The following is a 22409-nucleotide window of genomic DNA, read 5'->3' as shown; positions in this document are numbered from 1 at the left end:
ACCCCATTCAGAGTCAGAAAGTTCTGAGTATTCTGAGCACCATTTTCGACTCCACCACGCAAACGGTTGCTGCGGATGTGCAGAAGTCAGAAGAGTGCCATTTTAGAGTCCAAAATTATGCTCAGAACATTTCAAGTATTCTGAGCTCATTCTGTCAGAACAACTGTCTCAGTTGTTTGTTCCAACGGAATGTTCTGGGCATTTGTGATGTGTTCCATTCCAAGCTCGGAAAGAAACACAAATGTTGTTCCATGCTCATTGCTATTATACCTGTATACGACAGGTGGAAGTACAGATGAGTTTCCCCCAGACGTAATAGGTTTTCTTGGTAGTGGTACTGCTAAAAGTGATGGTATCCTTTAGAAAAGTGAAAGTAATGCAGCAGCTGGATTGACAGTGGTGTGATCCAGGATTGCTGATCAGTGATTTTAGGACGGCTCTCAGTAATCGTCTGTATAGATTAGGTGGTTAATGGAAAGCAACACATGGATGTTCTGACAGCTATTGCTGTAAGCAAATTCTGAACTTCTGGGAAAAGCTCTCAGGGTGGTGGCTGTCTTTTTATTGCCTGGTGATAGTTTGGTGAGGCAGGATGAAAGTCTACCAAAATGGGACCCTCTCTTCTTTTTGCATATTTGTTTTGCCTCTGTAGAGAATCTCTTGATATGGCTGATGTCCTATTGATGTTGTAATCGTTGAGGGTATCCACATTTTAAAAGGTGTTATTTCAGTTTCCTGATTCCTTTGAGGAATTTTGATCATGATTAATACATTGATGATATGATACATATGATACATACATTTATGATAATACATAATACATTTAATTAAGATGTTATATGATTTTTCTCTTGATATGTTTAGGGTGGAAGGAAAAGAAGGAAAGGTGTCATGGGAGGGAAGGAAGAAGGTGTCATGGGAGGGTAGTCGGCTTAGCGGCACTGCCAAGGTCCATCAGTCAGTCACCTGAATGGGAGAGAAGAGAAGGAAAAATATAATGATGCCAGCACCATTTGACTAAGGAAAGTCTTAGGGATGGGAATCGCTGTAGAACTCCTAAAGTACTAAGTGGAGGAGTTGTATGTGGAGCTGGTGTTAGCATTCAGGCTCTCAAAGCAACTAGTACCGTCTGCTTCCAAAGCAGTAGGTTCTTTCACAGAAAGAACCCTGTTGGACCTATGTCATGGCTGGTATTTTTTCTAGAATAATACTGTGGTAGTAATCATTTGAGGCCACAGCATATAAGAGATGCAGCTAGAAAGCAAGTCATAGGCGTAGCTTGTATTAAGTGCCATGGAAGTTAGGTGGGCCGCTCAAAACTGGCTCTGAAAATAATCCCACGTTAGTGGATTCATTTTCTAGATAAGCATCCACATTCATAAATTTCGCCTGAATTCTGCATTAGGTCCACATTGAATTTCTGGGTCCTGGCAGCAGGAGGAGAGGGTGGCTGGGAGGGTGACATTCATAATAGGATCACTAGATTTAGATCTGAGGTCCCTGGATGTTGCCTTGAGCCTGTAGTCCTTGAAAAAGCAAGGAACTATAGGAATTTCTCTCCCAAAAGTTCCATCTTCCCAGGATGCACTGCACATGTGCATGTGGCCTTAAAAGGATTGACTTAATGCAAGAACTTGCATAAGGTTTTCTGACTAATCAAGACATGATCCCTTGGGAAGTCTGGGTCACACACATTACAGCAATATGTTTGGGACCTTTAACGCCTGAGACCAGCTAAGGTTACAGGGGATGGCTTTGGGTGGGGGAAAGGACTTCTACCTGCACTGTGACTCCAGGGATGTGGTTTTACCCTCCCCAATTCCTTGGAAATAGAGATTACCTTGGTTTTCATAGAAACCTTGGAGTTCTTCAGTTGCTGTCTTTGAGTTAGCAGAGACGAAGCCAGATTTTCCTCCTGATTTCCTCCTCCTGGGGAGATGGGGAAAATGCCCAACCCACCAGAATCAGAGGCCCTTTTTGATTACATGCCACCCCCCACCCCCACTGCCATGCAGCTTAACCAGTGGCTCACCTCATACCCCATCAGTGCATCAGCCATGCCCAGGAGGGAGTACAGCAGGATAAGACCAGCCTCCTGAACCCTGTAGAGAGGGTGATCGATGGCCCAAAGAGTGGTCCTCAGGAAGGATCTTCGCTGGTCTTTGTTGAAGATCTCCCTGAAAGCCTAAAATCAAGAATCAGCCTCAGTTAATTCCCCTGAAGCCCAAAGATGTGCAACTTGATTCACATGCATTCAGCTCATAAGCACTGCTTCTCCTATTCTCCCTCTTCATTGCTTCCTTCTTTGATCTCCTCCACAGTCAGAATTGAGATGACAAGCTGCTTGGGGAAGGACCTGCTCTTCTGCTCAGGCTACTCAGTAAAGGACCATGTGCATTGATAGATGTAGATATCCCAAATTAAAGCAATCATCATCTTATCAAGGTGTCATGCCACTACAGCAGGTTGAAAGTTGCATTTCCATGAACTAACGTGCACTGCAGTTATTTAGCCCACTGTGTCTCTGGAGCGTGTTCTGTCAAGATGTCCTAATGCTGATTCTGGCGCTTCTTGAATGCAGAAAGTGATGAAGACGCCTCTGCCCATTCTCACACTCCCAAAGAGGGGGACAATGGGCCATTCTGGCACCCAAGGGAGCCACACAGAGGGATCTTCTTACCTCCCCAACTCTGGCTGCATTGAGATAGGCCAGTATTCTTCCATCCTCCTGCCGTCTCCGGCTCCACAGCTCCCAAGCGTCTCTGCTGCTCTGGCCTGAGAAGGAAACATCAGGGGCTAAATATTTATACATCCTGATGACATAGGGGGTTTCTGACAGAATGGCTGGGAGTCTTTCCGGATTCCCCCCCAAGAGGAATTGCCTGAACCCCGCCATGGCTCACTGCAGCAGTGGTCCGAAGCCAGACTTGAGAAATAAGAGGTTCGAGTCTGGTTTACGAGAGGGCCTGTATACTCATTGTCTCCATGTTTGCTTATAGGATGGGGTCTAGTGGAGAAGGGGAGATGAGGAAATCCAGCTGAATCAGCTGCTGGTCACTCACTAGCAGAGTCATCTTTGTGGAGGACACACCCTTATTGAAGCACCTTTCGAGGGACTCGGCTGAAATCAGTGGATATAAATGGACCAAGACAAAAGACCAGGGGCTATAATCTTATTTACTGGTATTTGAAACTAAGGCATTTGTTATAGAACACATAAAAATCTAGAAAGCAGTGTTGGTCTCACCAGCTTCCTTACCTTTGTGGTTGAGAAGCACCTCCAGGAGCCGGTAGATTCCCTCCCTGGCGTACCTGCTCACGTCCCTCCGGGAATCCATAATGCAGATTCCGAGTTTGGCCACATGGTGGCCCAAACTGGGGAGTTCTGCAGAGTTCTAGCAGGAAGGAAAATGAGAGGGATCTCTGTCATCCACATTGCTTTGTCAGCCCTTCCCCTTCTTTCATGGGCAATGGATATTCCTGGGTTGGGTAGACCAGTCATCTCTTCCCTTCCTAACGTGAATAGACAAGCAGGCCCCTCCAAGAGGGTGCATTTTCCTCTCTGTCTTGGCAAGGGGTTGGTGACAGGATGAACTGGATACCTACAGCAGGGGCGTAACTACCATTAGGCAAGGGGAGGCGGTTGCCTGGGGGCCCAACCAGGGATACCTCACAGGACTCCCCACTGCCCCCTGCCCAGCCCCAAGGCCCCTCAGCCAGTTGCCCTGCTTGCCTCTCTCCTGCTCGTCCTCCTGGCGGGCCATCGAAGCAGCAGGCCAGCTGCCAAGAGCTCCTTTTCTCCCGGGCGCCTCTCAGCTGATGGGCGGGTGGGCGGGGCTTCCAGGGAGGCCTCCGTGTAGGCCTCAGTGAAGCCTGAACTGGAGTTGGCTTAAAGGGAGGCCCCAAGCAAGGAAGGAGGCAGGCAGGCAGGCAGAGTGGCCCCCACAGCTCTCTGCAGCAGACCCCTCTGCCCAGCCCAGCATTTGCCAGGTAGAAGGTGGACTCCTTTTTGTGGTCACCCCCCCCCCGCCCAGATATAGGGATCTGCTTGCCATGGGGCTTTGAGGTGGACGGGGAGAGACTGAGACGTCTCTGAATATTTAATTTAGAACAGTTTAGAACAGTTTCATTCATTCATTTATAAATGCACTTATGCTCAAGTTGTTTTGCAACCCAGAAGGTCTGAGTGAGAACTGTGAAGCATGTGTTGTGCTTTTATTTTATTTTATTTTTCTTATGTGTGAACTGCTCCCCAATAACTCGCAGGGACTTCAGGGTCAATCTGGCCAACATGGGAATGCAGCACCTCCATTCCAGAGGAGAAGTGTGTAAAAGGGCTTTCAAAGCCTCCTGTGAAAAATCTCCTGCAATCAAACTTTACTGAATATGTTCAAAATTCTGAGAAAACATACATAGGCTCACACTGCATGGTTGAAAGTCTCCTTTGCAGATCTGCAGCGAGGGTCCCATTTTAATCATTAGTGTTTCTAGTGTGTTCTGGGCATTAAAAGTAGCACAAATATATAGTACTCAATGTATATCACTATCTATTGTGAAGTATGTGTGTGTGTCTTCAGTGAAATATATTTCTAGGCAGCATACTTATTTTGAAATATCAGACTTAAATCCTTGGGGGCCTGGGGTGTGCGGAGGCCCTGGACTTTGAGGAGGGGGACCCATTTTAAAATCTCGTCTCTGGGCCCACTCCAACCTTGCTGCGCCCCTGACCTACAGGTATATTGCCAGAAGAGCAAACTCTGCCACACGTCAGGCTGAAAGAAGCCCATTTAGCTCTGAGATGGAAGGATGAGGGGCCTGTGAGTAACGTTGCTGCCAAGAGTAACTTTGCTGCCACCACTCAGACCTAATTAGAAAGGATCTGAGACCAACTCTCACTTCTTCCCCATCTTGTTTGTGTGATAGCATAGTCCTTCTGCTGGTGTTGAGAGAGAGGAAATAAAACATACCTAAGTAACAGGTTTTATTGTTTGGGGGGGGAAAAGATCTAAGCGTGATGGTTACAACAAGGTTTCAGATGTACATTAGCATAGTGGTTTCAGAATGATGTTAAAATTCTTATAACTTACAGCTTACAGAAATGTTCTGAGTTAAGTTTCTTTCTTACTTTTCCTCCTCTACACATAGTGGTTAGGTGCCTAACTTGATCGCTTTCTTCCTGATGTGCCTCCCCTCTCAGGACACTCAGATCTACCCTCCGCCTCTCTGGATTTATCCTCTGCCTCTCCTTAAGCCTCACTTCTTCCTTCTCCAGAAAAGTCCCTCCTGTTCACTACCCCTACCTTGACCCAAGCCTCCAGCTTAGCTTCTCCCCTGTTCATTGTCTGACCAATTGTCATCCAACTGATTTTTAACTATCACCTCTCTCTTACTCTGCCTGCTCCCTCCTGGAGCTTTTCCACATGGGGTTTTCACACTGCTTTTGCATGCTGAGACTTGGGGTGCATTCCTATGAGGGCAGGATTTAGCCCAAATTCATTACTGAGACAGCAAGGTACTGTTCACCTAGCAAGAGGAATTATACAGGTTTTATCTTTACAAATGGAGCTTAATTCAGAGTATCTGCATCCAAAAATAGTTGTACTTCCTAAAATGTTTTCCTGGGATACTCTGTCATTCTGTAGATACGATGCTGATGTGTGGAGAGACCCCACGGATAAAGTGGATCAAGATGAGATGGAGGTGTGGCTTTGCCAAGTGTTTGCTGACATGATAGCACTCTGGGCAGACTTGTTTCCTGTGCCCTGGAATCAACTTCCATTCATTCATTTCTATTTTTTCTTTAATTTTAAAAATTCTTCCTTCCTGAAAAGCTCAACTCATTTTTTTTAAAATTTAAATTAATTTGTCATGGATCTTGGCCAAGCTGCAACATGTCTCTATTGCCAGCTACAAGGGTGTTTTTTGTTTTAACATAGGGATCAATGGAAAATTATAAAAAAATTCTTAAGTTGGGAAGGGCTGGCCATGGAGCTCTTAAACTGATGTAGCACATGATAGCAGGATTCTGTGTATTAAATTTGAAGCCCTTGATACAATGGTTTGATTTTTAATAATTTTTTTGACAGGGAGGGTGCATTTCCTGTTGCTCTTGCACAAGGCTGCCACCTGGTGGCTGATTGCAGTCTTGTGCAAGATCAATGGGGCAATTTAAAAAGAAAAAAGTGAAATACCCTCCCTGTCAGTAAAAAAAAATTAAAAATCATCCAAGTGACTGATTAGCTTTGAATTTAGCACACAGAGTCCCGCTATCCTGAGCTAGAGCTGTGCCTGGTTTCAGAGCTCCATGAAATGCATCTCTGGTCTTCGGAGACCAGAGGAAGGTGCAGACAAGGCCAATCTCACTTCCCCACTTTGATTCTTGGCTTTCCCTCTGTTCCCCTCAAATTGAAGGGACAAATGTGAGCTCAAAAGGAAACAGCTCCAGAGACTGGGACAAGTCTTCAGGCCACTTCGATTCAAGGAGTCCAGCCTTCAGACTCACTCCACAAAGCAAGAAGAGAATAAGGATTTCCACTCGCTTCTCTTGCTACGGTTGCCTCCCAAAATAAGGACTCTCTTGGCCTTCAAAACCAAGTTATGCCAACCTGTGTGTGCTCACATCACAATCAGGCATCACATCAATACTCACATCACAATCAGGCATCATCACACTAAAGCGGAGCAAGCTGGCACATAGTTTGCTGGCTCGTGCTCTCTCCTGGGCATTCCTGGAGAGGATCCAGATGTTGATGTGCTGAAAGAGGAAGCAGCACCGCAGAATCTCATTGCATGCAGCTAACATTTATTTATTTATTTAACATGGTCTAATACCACCCCAGATGCAAGTCCCTAGCCAGTTCACAATCGAAAAACACAACCGTTAACATATTAACCCAATTAAAAGAGTTTAGAACACAGATTAAAAACTCTAAAACCTAAAACTTTAAAATGATAAACCAAAAGCCTGACTTTATTTAGCAACTGGCCCTATCCACCCCCAGCACAGTACCTTCAGTGACTGTTGCTGGTGTCTCCCTTATGTTTCTTTTTAGATAGTGAGCCCTTTGAGGACAGGGATCCATCTTATTTATTTATTATTTCTCTGTCTAAACCGCCCTGAGCCATTTTTGGAAGGGCGGTATAGAAATTGAACAAACAAACAAACAGTTATGTTTTGTATTCAAGGAATGCTTGGCTTCTCAGGGCTATTTACAGGAAACAAACTCATAGTCCTGTTTTTAAGTTCCTTTTGTCTCTGTCACGCCTTCTGAACTCTTGACTATCCCCGTGCCTCATCACACAACTGCCTCCCACATGGACTTAGCCAGGAACTCCTGTGGATCCTCTGGTCTGGAAAGAAGGAGTCGGATTTCCTCCCATTCTCACCTCTCCTCCTCTGCCCTCTTTTTGTCTGTGGGAATCTGTCAACTGTTCATACTGAGGTGTCGGAAGCCTGTGTGATGCACCTGTGAGGTACCTATCTAGCTTTCTCATGCCCCTTTGCCTGGATTTGAAACTATTCCTCCAGCCACTCCTGCTTTTATTCAGAGATGTGTAGAGCATATGTGATGCTGTTCAACAGCATGTTGTATGAGATTGCGCATGATGTTCCTGCCTTTTCCGTTGGGCTACCAATCACAGAAGAGCCACAGTGGTGCATGGCGGGCATTCCTGCTGACTACATGTGGCCCAGGTGTCCATCTCTCCCTGCCGGGCTCTCCTTCCCACCTCACCACCTCTTCAATGTTCTTACCTCCAGGAGGGACAAGAGATGCTGTGTGGTTGGGGCCTCCGACAAAAAGCCCCTCAACATCAGCTCCAGATTGTCTGCTGCGAGTTTGTGCAGAGCCTGAAAGAAAAGAGAGAGCCAGTGTGTAATTGCGGCACTTCCCCCAGGCCCCACCCTCCAGCATCTCAACAAATAGGAGCTCAGCACAGTCAAGGCGAGAGTCTTCCATCAAAGCCATTCCATGGATGACAAAATAGACCATTGACCTTCACTGGTTATGCGGCAGAGGCTGCCGGCACTCGCCCATCCTGCTGCCACTGGCTCATCTCCTTCTGCCTTCTGCCGCAGGCCTGTGATTGGTCCAGTGCCCCCCACCCCTAGCAGCATGTGACCCAGTGGTGTGTGTGTGTGCACACTGAGGGGGCTCTCCAGGCACCTTCCTGTCTTTCCCGTCTCTCACTGCTACTCAGAAGGCACAGCAGAAGGCATGGGGGAGCATGCGCCTCGTCGGCCGGGGGTGAGGACAGGAGAGCCGAGGCCACCAGCGGCCCACGGGCCATGCAATGAAGGAGGTGGAAAGAGACTGTGTCAGCACCCGTGAATCACCTCCTCTGCTTTGTTTGCCCACTGCACCCCTGAAGATAGAAGGTATCTCAGGGAATTAACAATCATGGCTCCAGGAGGTGTGTTTGCCGGAACATTGATGAATTCCATAAGAATGTACCTGTTTGTGGACATTTCCTGCTTGCACCTTTATGACCCCGCGAACAGCGAAGCGCAGGATCGCAGACTCTAGCTCTGGGTCAGTTGGAGGCTTGATTTTGCTGGCAGGGTAGAGGGGGAAGTTAAGTTATGCAGGGTGGGGGAGAGGCTGTCATCCTCAGGTGCAGCCCAAGGCATTTGGGAGCCTGAGGTGAGGCGCATATTGCTGCCACACCTTGCTCCCCCCCCCCAAGTCCTACCTGGAGCTTTTACACACATGGCTTTTAGTTCGAATCTCCTCCAGAATGCAGAGCGTGAGTCCACATATCAGCTGGATTTACCCCAAAGTCTTTGCAGGCTATCAGGGGCCAGTTCAGACACGACTCTTTTCCCTCCCGAATAATGGCTCCGCATTCTGGCTTAGCCCAAATTACTGTATGTCCAGCATTAAAAAATATTTTATTTTCAGCAGCTTCCAGAGGAATCAAAACTCCACTGGGGCCATCACAGAGCCAATACATCCCCGTTCTTTTTCCAGCCACTTGTACTGATAGTGTTGTGGGCCAAAGGGGAGACCCCTTCTTTTTTATAGGCAATTTCCATTTCCTTTTCTGCCCGTGTCTCTCCCCTTTATTTGAACTGCTCTGGGGGCTTTTGTGCAAGTCTGAAGGTTTTCTCCCCTCACTCGCCCCTTTCACTGCACCCCTTTTTGCCAGTCATCTTGGCTTATTGTGAAGAGAGATCCCCCTTCTCCCAGAAAAGATACCTGAGGCAGGAGACGGCAGCCATGGCATAAAGCAGGAGAATGGTAGGCCCAGACTGCACAGGGGACTTCTCCATCACCACCTGAGAAAGACCAAGGGCCAAAACAGAGCAGAGAAGCATCAATTCATGGTGGTCCCTAGTAGGGCTATTTCAGCCCACTCTTGAGCTTTCCTTCCAACCTCACCCAACCTTCCTTTCAAAGCACTTGTCTATATCTTGATCGACCACTTAACTCCCTTGAGTGGGAATTATAAGTACTCCGCAGTCTTGTGGCTGTTTTTAAGTGGACTTAGTGGTCCTGTTCCAAAGGGCTGCATTGTCCTACTCTCTAGCAAATCCGCAAGCCTTTCTTTTACAGAACCTTCTCAAGATAAGCTTGTGAGCTGCCCTGGGAGCAGTTTGGTGTTAAAAGGCGGAATCTACATTGGTAACACAAATGTGTTGACCTCCCAGTCCCACCCCTTATTTAACTTCCATCTTTTCACTCGATTTCTGGTCCTCTTTCTCACTCACCACGATTTCCTTTAGCAATTCTCCTTTGGTGTAGGGGAGATCCAGACTCTCCTGGCCACTCTTATATGCAGCCTTGCAGCAAGCACAGAGGACTGCGAGGAAATGGACATCCTCATCTTGATTGTTGGCTCTCTGAAGTTGCAAGAGAGTCAAGCAGTTAGGTAAGAGAGGACATTCTGAGAGGGTCCAGCACCCATCCCACGGTGGCTCTGAATGGGAGAGGAATTGAGGACTTTCCCACCCTGCATAGCATTCTGCTAGTGCACAGAGAGATGGCAGAACTGAAAAGGGGATGGAATCAAAAGGGGTGGGATCCTGTAGGCTACTATGGAAACTGTTCTGGGCTCCGTGGCTGCTTCTGCTCCAGTCATTTTGTCCCGGAGGCACACATTTCCTCCATTCAGTGTTTTCAGGGGATCCAGATGACACGGAGGGCAGGGCAATCCAGCACTTTCTAGTATTTCCAATGATGCCCTCTTGTCTTTTTCCACACCCTCTTTGTGGTGAAATTTGGGAGTTAAAATGCAAGGGCAGTGCCAGATATCCAGGCACAGCACTCTGGAGGTTTCCCAAGTCTACCGTCCCTTAAAGGAAATCCTTAAATAGGCTTCTGTTCTCCGCTTCTGCCCCTTGCCTCAGTTGTTTCCTGTTCACTTGTGTGCCCCTGAATCAGCCCAAGTTGCAGAAGCCACTTGGAAAGAAAGGAGTGAGGACTGAGGAGGCAGAAATGAAATAAAGGAGCAGGTGCTGAATGGGGCTTAATTCTGAGTATCATGCAGTAAGATCATGACGGTAGGGAGAGGCATTGCTGATTTTCACAGGGAATATCACCGTGACAGTCCTATATGACATGTCATGTGGAACCACCGTTCGTGCCCACCCCCCTCCCTTCCATCTGATGGCAGAAAAGCAATTGGAAAGGTAAAGGTCCAGAATATGGAAGCAACCTGTGGAGGAAGCACCTGGGATGTGGGGTTTCGTACCTCCTCTCTGTCCTCCATATGCCTGTGGATTATTTCGATGAGATCCTCATCCACTTTGCAGTCCTCCAACTGAGACTGGTAGGAGGTGGAGGAGAAAGGGGAGCAGTGCAGACTGCTGACTAATGAATCTGGGGGGAAGAACAGAAAGAATGTGCAGACATATTAATGCACCCATCTGTGTCCTTCTTCCAAAAAGGACCCAGTTTCTTCTCACTGAAACCCTCTTTGTTTAGGAAGAGTATAGCTACCTTGGAACCTGCTCTGCCTCCCATCCTCACCTATTGGCTTCAATTTCTAAGATACTCCATTCCCAACCCCCAAATCCCCCCCCCCAATCCTGAGCATCTCTTCACCTCCAGACTGGTTACCAAGTCCTCTGGAGCTTTGCCTGTGTTTGTGTGCGTCTCCCCCAGCCTTCACAGCGACAGCCTCCCTCCTTCGGCAGAGATGATGCCATTTGGGTCTGGGTGGGGCTGGTGGAGTGCTGATGCCAGAGCTCCCCTGCTGTTCAGGTTCCTGGTGGTGTCTTGGTTTTCTGCAGCAGGCTAGGAAGTGCCAGCAATTAGGGTAAGCAGCCATGGGAACTGTGGCACCCTCTTCTTTTTTCTTGCTGCTTCCTTCTGGTGGACCAGACTTGGGCCTCCGGTTATGCAGGAGGGTCCGCAGCCTTTGCAGCCTAGAACCAAGTGGAAAGAAGATGAGAGGTGGGGCTTGCAGGGTCCTCCTGCTCTTTGCCCCTAGACTGAGCTTGGGACACCTGCTTGGAAATGTTGCTCTAATATGTCCAGCCAGTAGGTGGCACTAGCCTTTGCTTAAAAGGGTCAAATGAATGGTCCAGCACCTGGACTCATGAAGATACACACACAGGTGTATTGAAGCATTAGAGCATGTCCTGAGGACAATCTCTATTAAAAAGATGCTTGCCTTAGAAAGAGAAGAGGAAGCCCCAAGGCTCTCCTGAAATCACAAAGAGAATGATGGAATCAGAAAGTAGAAACTTCTATGAAATCCTACTTACATCTTGCTCCCTTTGTGTTTCTCTCACTAACAGAAAGCTCAAGCACAAACACAGATGTACGTGTGCACGCTTTCTTTCTATCTCTTTTTGTCAATATATTATACTCTCTCTCTATACAACTATATATGTAATTTAATAATAATATAATACAACTATATATGTTGTATATGTCAACATATATAGAACACTTTAACACGGCAGAGAAAAGCATATGCTCCTGCTCCCAGAAAGCACCTCTGCTCATGTGACCGATGAGTGAGCAGGGGGAGGTGTAACAAGTGAGGTCATGTCCCAATGGACCATTGTTCCTCCTGAGTTCCATTGTGACATTTCTCTGAGTGGCTTTTAATCTATGTTGAGCCTCTGAATTTACTTCTGATTTGCTAGATACGTTTTCAGTGGCTCTTGGACAACCGGTTCCATAATCAGAGGGGCACCTAGGGAATTTTGGAGCATGGACCTAAAGGTTTTTGAAGGCTCCTCTCACACATACAAACAGTATTTCACACACACTTTTAGCGTGACCACACTACCTGGGACAGACTAAAAAAGGTTTTGGGGGACCCCCAAGGGGACTGGAGGCCCTGGACTTCAGCCCGGAAGTCCAGGGGGTAAGAGCGCCTCTGTCCATAACCATGATAACCAAAATACTTTAGACTTATGACTAGAGAAATAAGAATGAGAAGGAATCAGAAAACCCTCTCTCTTTATTTTTGGAGGCATTTTTGGGCTCCTGCCCAGATTGTCCAATTTTTAAAAGTCACTCCTCAGTGCTGACTGCAGGGCCGGTGTTACCATCAGGCCAACTAGGGAGCCGCTTAGGGCGCAGAACTCAGAGGGGCGCAGAGTGCAGACCTCAGAGGGGTCACAAAATAGTCTGGCACCGGCCCTGGCTAACTGGCCTACCCACAATTCTAAGTTGGCATTTCAAAGCAGTACTAATGGACTGACAAGGCCACAACACCTATTTGCATGGCATTACTTTGTTTTGCCTTCCCTCTGGGGCATATGATTAGTGCCGCTTATAGCAGATTCAAGCTATATGCAGCATTGTGCAACCCTCTTATGAATGTAACAGGGTAATAGCTTTCCTTTTCCACAGAGAGTCGAGAATTAACTTGAGCACAAAAAAGTTTACATAGCAAAATCATTGAGAAAATGGCTCCCTGTCTACAAAGGGCTCACAATCTAAAAATAAACACAACTGAAACACCAGCAACACCCATGTGAGAAATGTTACTTTCCAAGCCTTTACACCCCCAGATTCCTCCAAGAAGGGTTTTCTCTGCTACCACCAGCAGTTCCAGGCAGGCTGGATGCCTGAAATAAAAGTACCTGAGCCCCCAACTCACATAAGTTCAAGTGTGCTGCTGCTATTACTACTACTTATATACCACTTTTCAACAAAAGTTCTCAAAGCGGTTTACACAGAATTAAAAAAAAAAATTAAGATGGTTTCCTGTCCCCAAAGGGCTCATAATTTAAACAGGAAAATAAGGTAGACACCAGCATGCTAATATGGGTTGAGGGCAACCCCCTACATTCCAGAAACTTTCAGTAGCATGATCTAAAGTGGAGTGGCCCCTTCAGAATGCAGTTTGTTCAGTACTAAAGATGTTATTCACTTCACCCCTCAACTAATTTTTAATTAAGATGTATGGCATAGAGTTTGTGTTGGAGGAAATGACTTATGATGAAATGAACCTATGTCTAGGTTCTGGCTACATGTTGGTCAGTGAGAGAGCTATAGAAACATGGCGCTGAGAGAGCAAGCTAGAAGCATTCTGTGGAGAAGGAGGAAGTCACTCCCAGGAAGTTTCTGAGTACATTCGATCAACTGAGGGGTCATAGCGGCAGAGATCATCGGGAAAGAGTAGGAGACCATAATTGACTATCTCTACTCCCAATGCCCTAGTTGTCATTAGAGTTACTGGTGCAAAAGGTTGATGCCATGCGGAGCTGAATCTCCAAAAGATTGCCAGTTATTGACAGGAGACTTATAGGTCTATAATTTGAAGGATCTAGTTTAGAACCCTTTTAGCCTACTTTCCAGTAGGCTTATGAGATCACCCGGCATTCTGTGTCTGTGTCTGTGTGTCCGTCCGTGTGTTTGTCCATCCGTGTGTTCCCGCCCCCCCTCAACTTCACAACGCCTGGACCAATACGAACCAGATTGGGTAGAGTTGTAGGGACACATAGGAACACCTCAACGACATAGTCTGTGATGATGTCATCCACCCCAATCCAAGATGGCGGAGACCTAAACCTTTAGGCACATGTGGGCTAACTTGTGAACCGCCTAACCACTTTGAACCAAATTTGCTACAGCTGTTGAGAGACATAGGCATTTCCAAATGGCATGCCAAATGGCATCCAAATGGCATCCCCCTGCTAACTTGGCAAAGAGGCACATTTTAACGTGGGGATTCTCTTTATTTAGCAGGGGGAAAGTAACTGGCCCTATTCACCCCAGCACAGTACCTCCAGTGACTGTTGCTGGTGTCTATCTTGTGTTGCTTTTTAGACTGTGAGCCCTTCGGGGATAGGGTTCCATCTTATTTGTTTGTTATTTCTCCATGCAAACCTCCCTGAGCCATTTTTGGAAGGCCGGTATAGAAACCGGATGAATGAATGAAAGAATGAATGATGTCATCCACTCCAATTCGGGTTTGGTATTGGAGTCGCCTAGGCTTGTGGTGCTGGGCAACTTCAATGTTCATTTCGGGACCAATTTGCCCGGGGCGGCTCAGGAGTTCATAGCGGCCATGAAGACTATGGGCCTATCTCAGGTGGTCTCGAGACCGACGCACATTGCAGGTCACACGCATGATTTGGTCTTTCACTCTGATCAGGGTGGTGTTCCGTGGGTGGGGACTCCTGTGATTTCCCCATTGTCATGGATGGACCACCATCTGGTTACCGTTGGACTCACAGTCACACCCCACCTTCGCAGGGGCGAGGGAACTATTAGGATCGTCCGCCCGAGAAGGTTATTGGATCCCATAGGATTTCAAGAAGCCTTGGAGGGAATCAATAATAATAATAACCAACAGTATTGATGATAAAATTCAGCCATCCCAGGTCCTTGGGAAGGACTCGATGTCTGGATAAAACAAACCAGTCAATAACACCTGTCTGACTGTGTAAACAAGAAATAATAATAATAATAATTATTATTATTATTATTTTACACAGTCAGACAGGTGTTATTGACTGGTTTGTTTTATCCAGACATCGAGTCCTTCCCAAGGACCTGGGATGCCAGAATTTTATTGTCAATGTTTTTGCTGTTGTTATAGATATCGTCGCAGAATATAGGCTGTTCCCAGTAAAGCTGCTTTTTGTAATTGGCTGATGGTGATTTCTGTGGCCCCTATGGTGTTGAGGTGCTCTTCAAGGCCTTTTGGAACTGCACCCAGGGCGCCAATGACCACTGGGATTATTTTGGTCTTTTTCCGCCACAGCCTTTCAATTTCAATTTGTAGATCTTTGTATTTGGTGATTTTTTTCTATTTCTTTTTCTTCTATTCTGCTATCCCCTGGTATTGCTATGTCGATTATTTTGACTTGTTTTTCTTTCTTCTCGACTACAGTGATATCTGGTGTATTGTGTGGCAGATGTTTGTCTGTTTGTAGTCGGAAGTCCCATAATATGTTTACATCTTCATTTTCTTCAACTTTTTCCATTTGATGGTCCCACCAATTTTTGGCTACAGGTAGCTTGTATTTTTTGCAGATGTTCCAGTGTATCATCCCTGCTACTTTGTCATGCCTTTGCTTGTAGTCAGCCTGTGCGATCTTTTTACAACAGCTGATTAGGTTGTCCACGGTTTCATCTGCTTCTTTACAAAGGCGGCACTTGCTGTTTGTGGTTGATATTTCGACTTTTGCTCTTATTGCATTTGTTCTTAGTGCCTGTTCTTGTGCAGCCTGTATTAAACCCTCTGTTTCTTTCTTCAAGTTGCCATTCTTAAGCCATTGCCAGGTCTTGGTGATGTCTGATTTTCCACTTATATTGTGCAAATATTAGCCATGCAGGGGCTTCTTTTTCCATTTTTCTGCTCGGTTCTTGACTTGTTCTTTCTTGTAGGCCTGCTTTGTTTCATTAGTGTTGAATAGTTTCGCATTACTGACCATTTGAAGTGCATCTTTTTCACTGTCCTTGATATATTCTTCAAGGCCTCTTTTCTCCTCCTCTACTGTTTGATGGACTTGCAGCATTCCTCTTCCACCTGAGCTGCGAGGGACATATAGCCTATCGACATCACTGCGGGGGTGCAGAGCATGATTGATGGTCATGATTTTCCTGGTCTTACGCTCTAGCATCTCTAGCTCTGCCTGGGTCCAGTCTATTATTCCTGCAGTGTATCTGATAACAGGTATAGCCCAGGTTTTTATGGCTTGTATGGTGTTCCCGCCATTGAGTTTGGACTTGAGGGTTTTTCTAACTCTCCTGATGTATTCACTTCCAATTTTTCTTTTCACTTCAGTGTGTGCGATGTTATCAGCCTGGAGAATGCCCAAGTATTTGTAATGTTCTTTCTCTTCCAGGTTCTTGATCTTGCTTCCATTGGGCAGTTCTATTCCTTCTGTTTTTCTTATTTTCCCTCTGTTCATTATTAATGCAGCACACTTGTCTAGTCTAAACTCCATTGCTATATCGCTACTGAATATACGGACAGTGTTTAGCAGTGATTCAATTTCTGACTGGGACTTTCCATACAACTTCAGATCGTCCATGTACAGCAGATGGTTGATTTGACTTGATGTTTTATATGTTTGGTATCCGAGGCCTGTTTTGTTTAGTATTTGTGAAAGTGGGGTCATGGCAACTACAAGCAACAGAGGGGATAGTGAGTCCCCTTGTAAAATGCCTCTTCTAATGTTAACCTGTCTAATTGTCTCGCTATTGATTGTTAATAGTGTACTCCACTTGCTCATTGCTTTTTAAATAAATATCTGGATGTTTTTGCTGACACCAGTTGTTTCTAAACATTTTAGTATCCATGTGTGAGGCAATGAATCGAAGGCTTTCTTGTAGTCAATCCATGCAACACTTAGATTGGTTTTTCTTCTCTTGCAATTTTCTAAAATCATTTTGTTAATCAGCAGCTGGTCTTTTGTGCCTCTGGTGTTTGGGCAATTTCCTTTCTGTTCAACTGGAAGCTGTTTGTTAGTTAATAAGTGTTGCATCACTTCATCTGCTATTATTCCAGTTAATAATTTGAACATGGTTGGCAGACAGGTTATCGGTCTATAATTACTATAATTACTCTCTTTCCATGGGCATTGGTCAAGGCAGTGTATTCATTAATGATCAATATTCATTATTACTCAACAATATGAAATTACCATAAAATGCCACAAAACCAAAACAGAACAACAATAAAACACAAGTAAAACAACAAGGGTCCCAGCACAAATCATGTAAAAACAAATAGCCTACTGGGATCAACCACCCAGATGCCAAAATATGGCTAATGAGGAAGCCTGCCAGATTTCTGTGGGGAGGGAATTCCATAAGGTAAGTGACATTAGGGGTGTGCACAAAACCAGTTTTCGCAGTTTGGTTTGAGTCCAAACTGGGCATGTTTTGTGGCACCAAACCTCCCCCGGTCTGGCTCAGATTTGAGCCAGTTTGCAGTTTGGGGGTTCTAAACAGATAGATAGATAGATAGAACCATTTTTTACTCATGGCCACAGGACTATGGGTCTGGCAGCCTTAAGGGGTTCTGACATGGCCCTGGGGGGTCTCCTTAGTCTCCCTCTCCGTCCCACTAGCCTCCCCCCAGTCCTGCATGAACTTTTTTGGGCTGTTCTAGACTCTTGCCAGTGGCGACATCCATTTTGAAGGCCACCGTGCATGCTCCGTGGCATATGCTTGGTTGGGTCATGATGGCTGCCACCACCAGGAAAAGGGCCAGAACATCCCCCAAATGGGCCAAAACAGCCCTTGCAAGACCAGAGGGAGGTTGGCAGGGCAAGGGAGAGACTAAGGAGACCTGCCCCCCCACAGCTGTGCCAGCACCCCTCAAGGCCGCTGGACCCGCATCGCCATGACGGTGAGTAAACTTTTTTTTAAAGTAAGAACAGTTTAGAACCCCTGAACTGGACCTGAGCTGGTCAAGGGGTTTCAGTTTGAGGTCGAGCCAAACTGAGCCCAGTCCAGACCTTGAGCCACTTCACTCATCCCTAAGTGCCACCACTGAAAAGGCTCTGTCCTGGATACTATGTAAATTGGGCCTCCAATAGCAGTGAAATCTGAAGCAGGAGCAGGGGCAGGCTCATATTCAAAAATTGTCACTGCCATTGAGGTCCAAGTGGTGGCGACCTAGGGCAGGGCCTTTTAAGTGGTAGCACTTAAGTTATGGAATCCCCTTTCCTCAGAAACCTGACAGGCTCCCTCATTAGCTATCTTTCAGGAGCTAGTAAAAACAATCCTTGTTCATAAGTTATTGATCAGCCTGGGCTGCTGGTCTACTGTTGTTTTTCACCTGATTGATATTGAGTCGCCTGCTGTTTTATTATTGCTCTATTTTATTGTTTTATGACATTTCATGGAAGTATTATATTAATAAACCCACACATCCTGTAGCCATATCTCAGCCGCAGACAAATTTAGAATGTATCACAATATAAAGATGAGTTAATACCACCTGCTAGTACTGGACCAAAAGGCAGGTAACACTGAACAATGATTTTATCCACAGGATTATGTTGTAATCATGTAGGTGTTCCTAAAGTGAAATTTGATGCCAAAGATGTACTCACATACAACAGCAATATTCACAACCCTTTGATGGTCCAGCAGCAGCAACTTGAGCCAGAGGGTGGATCAATTTACATTATGAATGCTGTCTTCATAACCAAGAGAGCAGAAAAACTTCTTTGGAAGTGTCAAGTCTGCAGAAACACAGTAAAATCTATAGAAGGCACTGAACACTGCACTCATAGATTTCTGTTTTATTGCCCCTGGTTATGACTTGTGCAACTGGGGAAAGAAAGAGGGGTAGTGGTCTGCAAAGTTACTGCAAAGTTACTGCTGGAACAGGTTTTCTCCTAGTCACACTGCCTTGAATGCTTGATTGACCTTATGTTAACATGAGAGCATGTAGCAGTTGTCTGGGGGCTGATTGGGATAATTTTTTCTGAAATTTGTCAGAAAAAAATCCAAATTCAAGGACGCATTACGGTAACCCAGTGGTAATAATTTTGTTTTCTGGCTGAATGCAGGGCTCCATATCTGTTGTGTGTGTGTGTTTGTATTTTTAAATCAAGTAGAATGTAAGCCTTTCCTTGAAATCAACAGAAAGCATCTCTTTCTATATTTGTTGTCCCACCCACAAAAAAAAAAAAAATAACAGGAGAGTGTTATATTAACAGAACAGAATAGTTGATTTGGCCTGGCAGATTACACTTAGCTCCCTTAGGGGCAGGAAAATATATTATCTATTATATTCACTATGCCAACATAAATTAGTGTAGCTGGGTTCCATTGACCTTAACAGGAATTACATTACCCTCCTTTGAGGATCTGACCACTCTTTGCAGCTTTTTGTGTACTATTACTCAAATAGTAACGGGATGATCTCTTAATTCCCATCCCTACTATCACTGAAATCATTGGTGCTCTTATGTCCCCATAAATAGGTACTTTTATGCTTCTTACAGAAGCCCTTTGAGCTTCCATATCAGTGGAAGCTCACAGAAATAACTTCCTTTAAGTGAGAGATAATAATAGAATCTTAGGATGCCCTCATTAAAATATGTTTACTTAACAGACAGAGAAGGCATAGTAGCCATCTGAGGCTGGTTCAAGAAATAACATCTGAATTTTGATTGTAGAAAGAAGCCCAAATATTTGCATTTGCAATGAAAAAAATGCAAACTTTACCGGGGGGGAGGGGGACAGAAATGCAGCAGAAACATTATTCTGACCATGGTTATATATTTTGAATCTGTCTTGCAAAGTATCGATACACCAGGATAGAAAAAAAATGGGCACTAGCCAAAGTATCGATACACCAGGATAGGAAAAAAAATGGACACTAGCAGCTATCCAGCTATCCTTCTTCATCTGCTCACCAATAGTCAGTCAGATGCACTCTCCTCTCCTTACTCATCTGAGGGATCATGGTAAATTCAGCAATCAATAGGACAACCCAATTGTCAGACTTGATACATCTTGCTAAGAGGCCAAAGCTTAGAAAGGAACAAACATTTCTCCAAGTAGCCTCAGGTTATGAAGCTTAGTTTACAGAGTAATACGTAGGTCCAGTACATTAAGGTGACTTTGCATGTGCAGCCACTCCCAAGCCACTTGTTTTGGACTGGCGTATTCATAGAGAATACACGGCAATATCCACCTGTTTCTCAGTCTAGCACTGGTGGAAGGTGCCATGCCACCAAAAAACACTTTGCTTTATAGTGATGAAGTACCTTCAGCTGTTATACTGTGAAACACCAGCAGGATTCCATATTGTCCTGACAGGATGTTTACCCTATATTATGATAAGAATAATTAAAAATGTGCTTCTTAGAGCGAATGTTTACTATCAGCATAGCACCGTCACCATTATAGCCAAGCTCAAACCATTTCACAGGGTTTCACTCCCATGCTGCTCCTATAACACATACCAAAACAATGGCAGTGTTTACATTTAAAATAGCTGTTGTATGGGGCTCCAAGAAGACATCTGAGAAAGGTCAGAAAGCAGGGGACCTCACCTGACTCTTAGAGGCTCAAACTTGAATCCGATTCCTATCTCTGCATAGGGGGACCAGGAAAAGGACTTGGATCATTATATTGTTATAGATGCAATTTGCCTTTGCCTCTTTAAAAGATAATTTGACAGCTTGGTCCTGACCATGGGTATGCAGAAGATGGGCTGACAGAGTTCCCAATTCAGTGAAAATATAGAGCAAATCAAGACCAACCAAGCAGGAGTGACTAACGTACCATGGTATCCCTGAACGGAGTAAGTGTAGGGGATTCACAATACCACCCTCTGTAAATAGCCTCTAGCAAAGAGTTTAGAAATGCACCTTCAGTATGTAATTATGCTTTCATTAACAAAACCAACCACTTCTCACACACCTTCAACATGTATTATGAAGAAAGAATAAAATGTATATGTATGTTTGGTGTGGTCAGCATTATAGAAGAAAAAGGATGTCTTGTATGGCCACATTCAAATAACTATGCCCTTTACACAGACAGGTCTTCCTGTCAAGTTGAAGTTGTTTATTGGAAGACTGATGTAACTTAGCTGAAACCTAATAAGGGCTCCATGTCCCCTTATGACTAGATAGCCAAGTGGCAAGCCTTCCTTGTACAGGTGATGATTAATTATTGTAGCGTGAACTACACAATGGAATATGATGCTGACATGGAGTACGTGGCATTTTCTCCTCTGTCTCACTCTTTTTGGTTATGATTCAGTTCCTTGTATTTGCAGGTGCAGGCTTTGCATTAATCACAGCAGATGGTAGCAGTGCGAATGGTTCAGCGCTTGTGTCAACTGGCACATGCAACGGTTCAGTGCTAATCTAAATAATGTTTGAATAGTATGGTTACAATCCACCACCGCAAGAAATCCTCTCCATTCAGAGTCATCATGTCTGTGTTTGCCTTTCAGGTTACCTTCCCAATCTCCTTGTCATGCTGCAGCGTGTGATGCTTACAAACAAGGCATCACGACCAAAGAAGGACTGGGAAAACCCAGGGTGACCAGGTGGGGCAGAAAGATGGAAAAGAAGCAGCAGAAGGAAACGGCAGACGAGCTGGAGGAGGATTCACCCTTTCTTTTTGTTCGCCTCTATTGACTATGGAGACCAATTTGTCTTTCCAGCCAGCAATGAGAGCTCAGCACTGCTTGTTCTGCCCTCTCTGCTTTTGGGTCCCAGCCTCTTCTATAACAAAAAGGACTTGTTGATACAAAGTTCTGAGTAATCAAGGCCATTGCTACTCTGGAGGAACAAGAAAAGGCTTCCTTTGTTATAAATGCTTTTCACATGGGGCCATGGCAGCATATGCCTTCTATATCCAGGACAAAAGCAGATGGCTGTGGGGGAATGGCTGAAAGGAAACTCTTTCTTCTTCTGCTGTCTTAACAGATCTTGTTTATTTGTCAGGGCCCTCCAGGATCAAATTCATACAGATTTTCTGTTGCCTAGGAAAGTTTTTAAAAAGTAACAATACTGTATTGTGGGTACATGTGTGCTTATTCGTTCCTGGAAAGACTGAATTGGCAAGTCATTGATATGAAGATGTTAACAGTCTTGTGTGGGGAGGACCCCAAGACGTTCTATTATATCTGATATCTGATGTCATTTTTTAGAACAACAAAAGATTTGACAGTTATAGGCTAGCCAAATAGAATTTTTAGAAATTTTATTTTTCAAATGTAATACCAATCTGTTTCATTTTGTAATACTTTTAATGTTATTGCTATTTACAATAAAGTAAAACCAAAATGTTAAACAAAAATACTGTAATCATATTTAAGTATTCCTTATATCAAGGAAAGTGCCCCATAATGTGATAGTGTTTTCAGAGTCAGAAGTAAAAGGGTGAGAAGCAGAGAGTAAAAGATTATGAAATTACAGTATAACCTACACAGATATACAGCAGAACCTTGTTATCCACAGACTCACCATCCATGATTCACATATCCATCACCATTCACGTATCCACGGT

The 22409-nt window shown here is 45.0% G+C and overlaps 2 protein-coding genes across 6 annotated transcripts in view; one reads left to right on the top strand and one right to left on the bottom strand.

Moving 5' to 3' along the window:
• The window catches only part of LOC128341085 (uncharacterized), a 239414-nt gene extending 217215 nt beyond the window's left edge, over nt 1-22199 (top strand). For all 4 annotated transcript variants that reach the window (XM_053287347.1, XM_053287431.1, XM_053287192.1 and 1 more), the window contains one exon: nt 21349-22199. In XM_053287347.1, the coding sequence (XP_053143322.1) occupies nt 21349-21535 (187 nt within the window). In that variant the 3' untranslated portion in view covers nt 21536-22199. The remainder of the gene's footprint in view (nt 1-21348) is intronic.
• Nucleotides 636-11935, bottom strand: LOC128341018 (maestro heat-like repeat-containing protein family member 1). Of its 2 annotated transcripts, XM_053287093.1 has the most exons (13): nt 11711-11935; nt 11046-11368; nt 10693-10820; nt 9710-9841; nt 9198-9277; nt 8454-8553; nt 7754-7849; nt 6650-6754; nt 3260-3395; nt 2681-2775; nt 2033-2185; nt 1841-1929; nt 636-966 (listed from the first exon to the last, which is right to left on the bottom strand). In XM_053287093.1, coding segments are annotated over exons 1-12 (1392 nt in total). In that variant the 5' UTR covers nt 11713-11935; the 3' UTR covers nt 636-966; nt 1841-1887. The 2 variants fall into 2 exon arrangements, 1 of the variants encoding a protein (XP_053143068.1); XR_008314159.1 differs by having other exon boundaries at nt 1841-2185.
• Nucleotides 22200-22409: the final 210 nt, after the last annotated feature.

This window comes from Hemicordylus capensis, chromosome 1 (assembly GCF_027244095.1).
Source record: "Hemicordylus capensis ecotype Gifberg chromosome 1, rHemCap1.1.pri, whole genome shotgun sequence".
Lineage (NCBI taxonomy): Eukaryota > Metazoa > Chordata > Lepidosauria > Squamata > Cordylidae > Hemicordylus > Hemicordylus capensis.
This window is presented reverse-complemented; position numbering and strand designations above follow the sequence as displayed.

Bases quoted from the DNA above. Each gene is read 5' to 3' on its own strand.
- LOC128341018 (XM_053287093.1), bottom strand. The intron at 10,821-11,045 runs GTGAAGAGATGC...TCTTCCCCCCAG, and splicing joins ACTTGGTAACCAGTCTGGAG to ATTCATTAGTCAGCAGTCTG. The intron at 6,755-7,753 runs GTAAGAACATTG...TTCCTCTTTCAG, and splicing joins ATCTCTTGTCCCTCCTGGAG to CACATCAACATCTGGATCCT.